This window comes from Montipora foliosa, chromosome 3, assembly GCF_036669935.1.
Source record: "Montipora foliosa isolate CH-2021 chromosome 3, ASM3666993v2, whole genome shotgun sequence".
Taxonomy (NCBI): Eukaryota; Metazoa; Cnidaria; class Anthozoa; order Scleractinia; family Acroporidae; genus Montipora; species Montipora foliosa.
The window spans coordinates 21,275,346-21,285,345 of record NC_090871.1 but is presented as its reverse complement, the minus strand read 5'-3'; the positions used below and the strand labels follow the sequence as shown (position 1 = coordinate 21,285,345).

Below are 10,000 nucleotides of genomic sequence, written 5' to 3'. Positions count from 1 at the left end.
AACGTCACCTTGGTGACAGTTCAGTTATATCCCTTCACATTATTCAGGCGATTTGTTCTGATTTATCTAAAAAATCACATCACCCAAACCTCGCATTGAATACTGCAGTTTTATCGTTTTCATGTGCTGGAAGGATTTGGAGAAGATTCGTAGCTGCCTCGGTTCGAATATTTAGAAGTAATGATGTCGGAGGCCGCTCCACCGGAGGAAACTGTGAGATCGCGAGCAGACACACTGCAGAACACCGAAGTTGCGGCTCCATTGGTTTCAAATGCGAAAGGTAATCACATTTTTCTCTTCATATTAGCTGTTAATATTTACTTTGAAATCCTTGACCTGTGCAATTGCAATGTTGATCCGTCGCCCTATGTGCTTTTGCTAAAGTTGTGCGCAATCGATTATTGCGGCGATATGCGCGCCTAATGGCCCATAGATCATTGTTGATAATGTAGTTTCTACTGTTATTCCCAGTTGTATATTAACACAACTTGTCTACTTTTAGACGACGAGGCAAAGAAAGGGCCGAAGAGACGTGGGGCTCCTAGATCGGCGGGAAGGACGGCTGCTAATATCGGCCCGGTAGGTAACAAGGAAGCACGAAGAGATTGAGTTTCATTTGATTCAAATCGTAAACATTTTAATTATGAATCGCTATGGCCACCACAGAAACAACCTTGTTTAAAATTCAAGAGAATAAAATACGGAATACAAGGTTCTTTAATTCTCCATTTTTTAAATTTTGATAAACGGAGGGTATTTAATTTGACGTGAACTAGCAGTGTAGGTGATTTCGGCGTATGTAATCTCTCAACTGCGCTATTACGCTGAATTTAATTAGCAGTAACCTTGAAGCTAGGTAAGTTATTGCGACAATTCATGTTGTCGTAAAGTTTCCATAATTATTGTGATCGTTGCGCAGTAATTTTTTTATGACATTGGGAAAATTAATTCTAAAATGGTTAATTTGATTGTAATTTAAGCTAACACTGTATTAAAAAAAAATTAATGTTTGATGTTATTAGTTTCTTACTTAGTTCGTATGTTAAGAACTGTAATCTATTAGAATGTTTTAGAAATGTGTTTTAGTTATGATTAATAGTTTTTAATTGGATGAGTAATTATTTTGTTAAGTATACACAACCCCACAAGCTTTTTTTAGCTTTAATTTCTCTTGTGTATAAATAAAGATTCTATTCTATTCTATTCTATCCTCAAACTGTCAAAGTACTGTCATTGTTTTAAATAATCAGTAAGTTATTTTTCACTTTCGATAACAGAAGAAGACAGTCACCCTTGTAACTGGGTCTGAAGCTATGAAAGAAAGACAGAAACAAGCAAAGGCTCTGAAAGAAGGCCGCAAAGGCAACGTAAGGGCATCATTTTGTTCCTTTATTGACCTTGTCAATAGTTGAAATAATTAAGTAAAAAATAATTTGTTTTCTTCTCAGCCAGTGGACTTATTTGTTGAGCTTCCTTCTTGCAAAATTTGAGTCTGAAAGCAACAGGACTATTGGCATGGAAACATTTAATTGATGTCCATGTAAATTTTACCTTTGAAATATGAAAAAAAATGTTGTTGAGGGGTGTGTGTGACTGATAACCGCTGTTACAACCATCATCTTTTTAATACTAGCGGCCAAACCACTTATTAGGCTTAGTCATCACCAGGGAACGTTACAGACAACCATTAAGAGTCTGTTCACAACAGGATGACTCCATCATGGTGCTTCTGGATACTGACAGTCATGTCACAGCGAAATGTCAGCACTGATTGAGACCAGACAGTACTGGTCAGCTCGTGATAAGATAGAATCAACTGTCTTAAAAAAAGGTCTGGAAGGTTTATACATGGTCAACAACAGTCACATCCAACCATCAGCATCATCACCATGGAAACTGAGAGGAAAAAGTTGATCATTTAATTTTTCTGACATGTTTAGTTTTGCTTGAAGCAGACAATTTCAATTTTCTTACCTCTAGTAAGCCCATACATACTGACCTGTAATTTAAATTTGAGTCTCACTGTGGTTGACCATCAATCAATGAAATGCAGTGTTGTAAAGTGCCTGAATGACTGGGGATTGATGAGAAATCAGCAGTTCCTTCGAGAAGAAAAAAACATTTTCTCACCTGTCCTTGTTCCCAATGGTTAATCCCTCAGCTTCTTTAGCACAGAAGATCACTAAGACAAAGTTAATTACTTAAGACCAGCAGCCCTTAGTGCTAAATGGCAGTGAATTAAAGACCACTGCTATAGTACAGTATACCATACATACAGGGAGGATGGGAGCCTCTCCCCTGTTGCCTAGAACTGTCAATTATACTAAGGCATGCGTGTGGTCTCCAATACCGACACTACAGTCAAATTTCTCTTGGTAAGACCAAAGAGTAGACACTTGTGTCATTGGTAGAATGGTGGACCTCTGTAGTCAAGGAAGCTATTCATGTATTAAGACTTGACCATATTAAATGTATATTAAGAAGCAACTTTAAAAATACAATAACAATATTGAGATAATGGATCAAAAACCAAGAAGATTGCATTCCCATGATCATGATACACAACAAGTGATGATAGTATAGCAAACTGCAAACTTTTTAAGGTAACATCAATGGAGATTGATACAACTGGGTAGTCCACACTAAAAACAATCTCTCCAAGGAATATTGGATCAAAGAACCACAGTGAAGCACAAACAACCATAATGATATGATATAAATAAAGGATTTGGCAACCAGTCAAGTGAACTTCATTGCCTGCTGAACACCAGCAGTATGTCATGATCGATCTACCAAATCTCTCCCATTTGTATTCTTACCCTTCACCAGGCTAAAATTTTGAAAACCATAACATCATTTCCCAGTTAATAATAATAGACTAAGTACTCCTGGATTTTCCATGATCAAAAGGTACTGTGACATGTACATGACTGTATGCTTTGTCGTGATTATTAATCAAGTTCATTTGATAACAGTTCCAAACATTTTGCCCAAAATTAATAGTTTTAACAACTAAACAATAATTATTGCTACAGCTCCCATTTGTATTTTTCCAATCCTTAAAATGTTTCTTCCATGCTGTAGCTGCTGCATGCATGGACAAAACTACTACATGCACGTGTATCATGCACCAGAGGCTCACAGTTAGATGAGCGTGGGACTGCCATGCAAGAGGTTGTGAGGTCTCGGACTCAGGCTGGGCCAATACTCAGGGTCTTAAAAATCTGAGGAGAAAGTGTTTGCCATAGTAATTACATCTGCAAATGGTTAGATTTTCAAGTCTTCTCGGATAATTATAAGGACTAAATGTATAAACCATGATCCCCCACTCTCACAACCCCTCACTGTTCACAACCCAGTGGGAATTGTGAAAGAACCCACACACTATTCGTAAAGAGTAGGGCATGGAGCTCCCGGTGTTGTGATCAGGCTTCATTTCATTTACTCAAGTGCTGGCTGAGATTGCTATTGCACTGATAGCCGCTGCCAGACTGGCACCTGTACAATGTATATGTTGATGTCCGATCTCACCCATAGATGACGACTGCTTGTAAAGTGCTTTTCAATATGTAAATAGGAAAATGTGCTATAGAAATTCATTACCATTACTATTCTTTAAGGCTAGTTGATTACAGTATTATTGCAAAGTACAGCTGCTACTGGCTAATACATGATTCGTATTTTGATTTTTAATTTTTTCTTTAGATGGATTCTCGATATGAATTTATTCTCTCCAAGGTAATTACTTAACAAGTAACCTCGGTGCAGTGTAAAAGGATAGACCTCTGTTACACTGCTATTTACATTGTAAATTTTGTTCTTCATTAGTGACATAGTGACAAGTCAGTAACAATGTAGGTATTGAGTCTTGAAAATTTTTTTAAAGGTCATGTAAATATGTCTTAATGGGTATAATTATATTAGATGCACACAGTAACTGTACCATAATAGGAGCAAGGATGGCACAGTCGGTTAGTGCATGGCCTTGGTGCAAGAGGTCCTGAGTTCGATTCCCAGATCTCGTACAGTATCCTTGTTTCGACTTCTTTCATTTCCGTGTAGCTAAGTAGCTTTAAATACACGTAAAACCGGAGAGCACTGATGGAGAGGGGGGAGTAAAATGAGCGCACCGTCGACCTCAGGTTTGTCAGTTGAATTACTGTTACGCGTTATCGACGTTAAATATGGTTACTTTATTGAATATACATGTATGTAATTCTAACTCCCTGCATAGCACCTCCCCTGGGAGAGGCACAGCAGTACAGGTTACTCTTTTTGTGACTTCTGTGGATGCCTTGGAATTTGTACTGTGCCTTTAATATTTATTTAAGTTCTATTGAAAACTTGTGCTTTTTGTTAATTATATTGATACATACTTAGTAAATTTTGCAGTTTATGGATTGACCTACGGTAATAACCTAATAACCTATTATTTCTTGCCACAAAAGATCCATGGTTAACGTTAATTGCTGAAAAGAGCAAACAACATTCTGTTAACAAATAAAGGAAGACAAGAAGAAATGCAACGAGTCAAAGCCGTTCTGCGAGATAACAATTATCCCATGTCCTTTATTCAAAACTGCAAGAGGGTGTTAACCAAACAACCCACCGAGAACAACTTCCATGGCTTTGTAGTGCTGCCGTATATACAGGGCGTTTCTGAGAAAATAGGTTGCATTTTGAAATAACAAAAGGTCAAAGTAGCTTACAAACCACAACTAACCATCAACAGCCTTTTTCTGCACCCCAAAGAGCTACTATATAAGATAATTTTGACCACCCTAAATCAAGCATAGTGTACAAAATCAATTGCATATGAGGGCAGATAACCAATATTGCGTGAACCAATCAGAACGCTAAAAATGCAATATCCAAAGTTGAGAATTTAAAACCAATAATTTATCCTTTGACCTCTTGTAAGTCGAACCACCACTCCCTCCCTGAGCTCAGGGCCAGTGCCACCCTATGCAGCGGTATTGTGAAGTGTAGCAATTACTATTATAACACAAAGAGAAACTTCTTATTAAATCTACTAAATACATGCGTATGGTACTTACAGTATGCATTGGTTTGATGGTCCCTTTAGATTGCTGACTATATTGCAGTGGATCTTGCTGTAGTCGAAGACTTCATATTGGGGGATGAAAGAGTGAGTTTGAGAATTTTTTTGAAGATACTGCTCTTCTCTCTCTGCAATGTTACATGTATTTATACATGTATTGCAGTGAACCAAGGTGCAAAACCTATGAGCCACAATAATTTTGAGCTTTACATGTACATGTATTTTTCTCATACACATTTTAAACAAAATTAGTCCCAAATTAGTAAAGCATACAAATGAAGGACAATTGTATTTGGTTTGGGTTAAGGTCACAGTTATTAGGTCAAGGTTTTGGTTAGAAGCTCCTCCTAGTAGTCACTCAGACTATATGTTATTGTCGAGTCTGATATCCTTGTATTTAGAAATAAAGAGACCTAGACATTGTGGATACCTTACTCTGATATCAGAAACAGCAGAAACAGGTCTAAATCTGTTGTTATACCAGTAGAGAAAGATTGCACTTATAAAGCTTGGCCTGTACTTGTAGCTGACTCACAATCCAAATTAAGAAAGTGACAGTGGCACATGTGTGACCTTTCAACAAGACTGTGGTCCACCAGTAATGGAAATTTGCTTCAGAATAATCAATTTTACGCAGACTTCTGGCGCGGATTGCCTCTATGGAGCATTAGATCTTAAAGTCAGGACTGGTCTCTTATGCTGGTGAGGGAGTTCTATATAGGAGAACAAATCCATGACTCTTGAGATTGAGTGAAGGCAGTCCCAGTGACTTACGTGCACAGAATAATTTTACACACATGGCTCCCTTATTTGGTTAAATCATAGTAGAAAAAGCAGTGATTGAGCTGCAGTTCAGAAAATGAAGCCTAAAAAAGCCCAAAGAAGGATTCAGTTTTTGTTTTATACTAGTAATGATTTAGTTTTCTGCTTATTACATTGTACATGTACATGACTGTGTGTATTAATTACATCCTTATTATGATAATTGCATGGTAGCAGCAAAACACCGAAACAGCAAAACGAAGCACCAATTCCAAAACACCATGTATGATCCCACCATACATTGAATACTAACTGACAAAGGTTGGATTTGAGATTAAACATCGTTCAAGGCCTAAAATGTTATTGCTCCTAATTTTAGTCTTAATCTGAATCCTAATCTTAATCTCAATGAATTAGGAGCAATAATGTTTTAGGCCTAATTACTGGCTTAAAACGATCTCAAATCTCAAATCCAACCTTTGTCAGTTAATATTCAATGTATGGTGGGGTCACACATGGTGTTTTAGTGTTTCGTGTCGCTGTTTTGTGGTTTAGTAATGCCCGTGGTGGCTATAGTGTTTCAAATGTTATAATATCCACTTTTTATGATTGACAAATAATGTTCTTTACATTTGATTCTTGTTCTGCAGTTTGATCAAATTGAAGACTTTTTTGCTGCTGAAGGCTCCAGGAGAATTATGTTTTTCTACCAGGAATGCATTGTAAGTCATCTACAGGAAGAAAATAGTAAATATAAATGTTGAAATAACATTTTATCATTATTATTTTTCCAATTTGACAGCTCTTTAACTATTTAGTATTAAGCTGATACATTAGGTCACTTAAAGTAACTTGTCCTGCTACAGTAGATGTTAGTTAAATTTGTGTTTAAGAAAACTATTTGCTCTTCTTCATTTTTAGATGAACAGGGTTGATCTCAGTTCACAAGCTGCAAATTCACCCAAGAAACTCTTCATAACAGGAGGCAGTACAGAGGTACACAGTCAAATAATGCCTGATTTATTTTGTGCTGAAAATGTTATAATTTTCCTTTAGCTTGTTTGGTCTCGTATTACACTGTACATGTACAACTGATGAGCATCTTTTTACTGTGTTGCAGGAGCTTTGTGGGACTTGCTTGATTTTTGTTCGTTCAACACCCAAAGCGATTGCAATGCAAAATATTGCTCAGGTATTAATTTTGATAGTTAGCCACTACATTGAGGAATGGAGGGGTTGGGTGCCTGCGATGTTCAAATTGGCTTCCACTGGAAGCTGCCCAGCCAGCCCCTGGACCAATTGGCACTCCCATGGCTGGCAATCCCCACAACTCAGCCATGAGCCCCCGGGCACTTGTCACACTGAAAAGCAGTGGAAAAATAGGGAAGGGGGAAGGAAGTGTGGGGGAATGGGGGGGGGGGGGGGGTAAGCAAGCCAACTGGGCGAGGCAGCACAAGAATTTAACTTGCAAGATCTCCAACCAGTGCAACCATCTGACTGAAGAACCACGTGAGCATGCACCCATACCACGCCCCTTGGACCATTCCTGCTCTTAAAACATAAATGCGATGCTAGTCTGCACCCCTCTTTGTTGTTAACTTTGTTAAATTGCATTTAACCGCAATTTAACAACTACATTGCAAAAGGGAGGTTGAGTGCCTGGGACGTCCAAGGAAGCCAGCCAGCCAGCCCCCGGACCAAGTAGCACTCCCATGGCTGGCAATTCCTGCAAGCCAGCCATGAGCCCCCATGCCAAGCTGAAGGACCTCCGGTCATGCAATCTGACCGGAGACATGGGGCTCATGGCTAGGGGTTAAGCCAGAGCCTCTGGAAAGCCCAATCATGCGCCATCCACTCTCCAACAAGAAGCCAGCCAGTTAAGACACACATAGCCATTCCTTTGATGCTAAGCAGCCAGACACTAGCAAAGGTCGTCACTGGTGTCCTAACATAGAGTTGATAGGTGTTGCTGGACCATCGTCCCAATGTCTTGATCAAATGGTCTGGGAGGCCTATCTGGGCTGCAGTGGTGGCCACCGTAATGCAAAAACTGTGAATACAAAAGGGACCCTGGATCCCCACAGCAGATAGCCTTGATTGCATGAAAGACGAGAGGAACTGGCGAGTCAACCGGGAGCCATCCTGATGAAAGAATGAACCTGACGAGGATCCCCGAAGGGTGAGAAGTGCAAGGATGGCTGAGATTAGACAGATGGATGATGAACCACGGCCCAAGGAAATAAAGCAGCCCTGATGGAAAGCATCATTTTTTGAGCACCTGATATGCACCTGAATAAAGGACAGATTAAACTGAGAGTCCACCTGAAAGTCCTCCGAGGCGAGATGGATGGCTGGGTCAAAAGGAGAATTGACTGTAAACTCTCCTGCTCTTAAAAACCGTAAGAAGACCAAGACAACAGGCCGGCCACAACATAATGTGCTCCTTATTTGATAGATCCAAGTGTTGGAGAATAGCTTTCATGAGTTCTCCCGTGAATGGCTGGCGGGTCTTCTGACAGGAACCCTAACGGAGCTCAATGCCTCGTAACATGCACTGGAGCTGAAGGCAACCAACCAGAGGGTCTGTAAAGCTGTTATGGATATAGAGTGAGCTCACCCCAGATACATGTAAATCCACCTTTAACAGATGTATGGTGAAGGCGGTTGGCAAGATGAGAGCAGAAACGGCTCAGGGTCTGTTCGGCAGTGGGGAGAACTGTAGCTGTCCCATCCTCTTCACAATCATTGAGGCAGAACTCTATGAACTGGCGTTGAGTAGTGGAATACATTCTTCGTGTAGAATTAGGGCCAGCCCTTGAGTCAAGTAGTACTGGCAGTCCTCTGTCAGAATACCTGCAGCTCCTCGAGGAGAGAGCAAGGTATTGGAGTGAGCTGAGCAGAAGCTTGAGGGGCCAAACGGTGAGATTTCTGAAACTGGAAACGAGAAAGTGCATCAGCCACAGGATTCAATACTCTGTCTCCTGAGGTCACAGTAAAAAAAAAAAAAAAGGAATGGACAGCTGCAAGTAATGACAAGCGTTGGAGCAAAACCATCATGTTGAGGTCGACCACAAGACGTCCATAGCAGCTCTGTAATCAGAGTGAAATTACAACATGCTTCGATGACCATCGATGTCCCCAGACTGCTGCAGCAACCACAACAGGGAAAAGTTCTTTGTACGCTGTAGAGAGGGGCAATTGGAGCAGTTGACCATGAACCTGTAAACCAGTCCTACTGAAAAAAGGCTCCCTAGCCAATGGATCCTGTTGCATCAGAAGATACCTGGAAGTCTGGTGAAGGGGCCCAATGAGGTGTGAGGAGGAAGCCCATTCCAGTGGCAAAATGGTCCTTTCACCCAGGTGAGGTCCAGATGAAACTCCTTATTGAGCCGAATCGGGTGATTGTCATTCTGAAAGATGTATAGCAAGTTTATCATCCGCCGTAAAAAGGTGCGGCCCTGGGTCACAACTTGACAGGCGTCCTGTAACTGACCAATAAACGACTCAAGCTCCTTGTGTTTGCAGTGGCGCTTACGGGACCAATCCTCTAATAGCATACAACACGACCCCATTTCTCCCAAGGAAGCTGAGCCTGCAAAGCAAGCGAGTCAAGCTCAGTGATGAGTTGGGATTATGGTCTAACTTGGCTGTAGAACTCTGGGATTAATGGGTGGAAGCCAAGGATGAAACATGTGTATGAAAAGTGTTGAAGTCCGCATTCGTCCAAGATCAGTCCTTGAAACCAGAAGCAGCTGCGTCCCTTCTGAAAGATGAATCACAGTTCTGCCACGCCCGACCTGGGAAAATTTTTGCTGTCTGAATTATTAAAAACTTGTACTGCAACAAGTCAAGCCACCTGAAGGGGTAAGAACTGCACAAGACAAGAGAATAAATGAAAAAAGCCTCGACCCAAGTGAGGATGTGCAATATCTCCACTGACCGTTTTTTGGAGGAGTCAACACTAGTTTGCCCTCAAGGAAGGGTTGCGCTTCATTTTCGTGCGCCTTTAGGTTGTCTGGCAGAAGATCCGCGAGATCCATGAAGAGGCCAGAACAGATCTTAGAAACCAACTTGGAAGGTATCGGAGAGTATCCAGGACCAACGACAAAATCTCGACCTGTGGCAAGTGAAGATGGCGAATAACACAACTGAAAACCACTGGGAGTCACAGGATTG

At 40.6% G+C, this 10,000-nt stretch overlaps 1 protein-coding gene across 1 annotated transcript in view; it reads left to right on the top strand.

Moving 5' to 3' along the window:
- The first annotated feature begins 36 nt into the window (after positions 1-36).
- LOC137997057 (dynein axonemal heavy chain 5-like) overlaps positions 37-10,000 on the top strand; it is a 102,768-nt gene continuing 92,804 nt past the window's right edge. The window contains exons 1-8 of the mRNA XM_068842791.1: positions 37-280; positions 503-579; positions 1,278-1,367; positions 3,706-3,738; positions 5,087-5,149; positions 6,475-6,546; positions 6,746-6,820; positions 6,945-7,016. Coding sequence (XP_068698892.1) covers positions 181-280; positions 503-579; positions 1,278-1,367; positions 3,706-3,738; positions 5,087-5,149; positions 6,475-6,546; positions 6,746-6,820; positions 6,945-7,016 — 582 coding nt within the window. The 5' untranslated portion in view covers positions 37-180. The remainder of the gene's footprint in view (positions 281-502; positions 580-1,277; positions 1,368-3,705; positions 3,739-5,086; positions 5,150-6,474; positions 6,547-6,745; positions 6,821-6,944; positions 7,017-10,000) is intronic.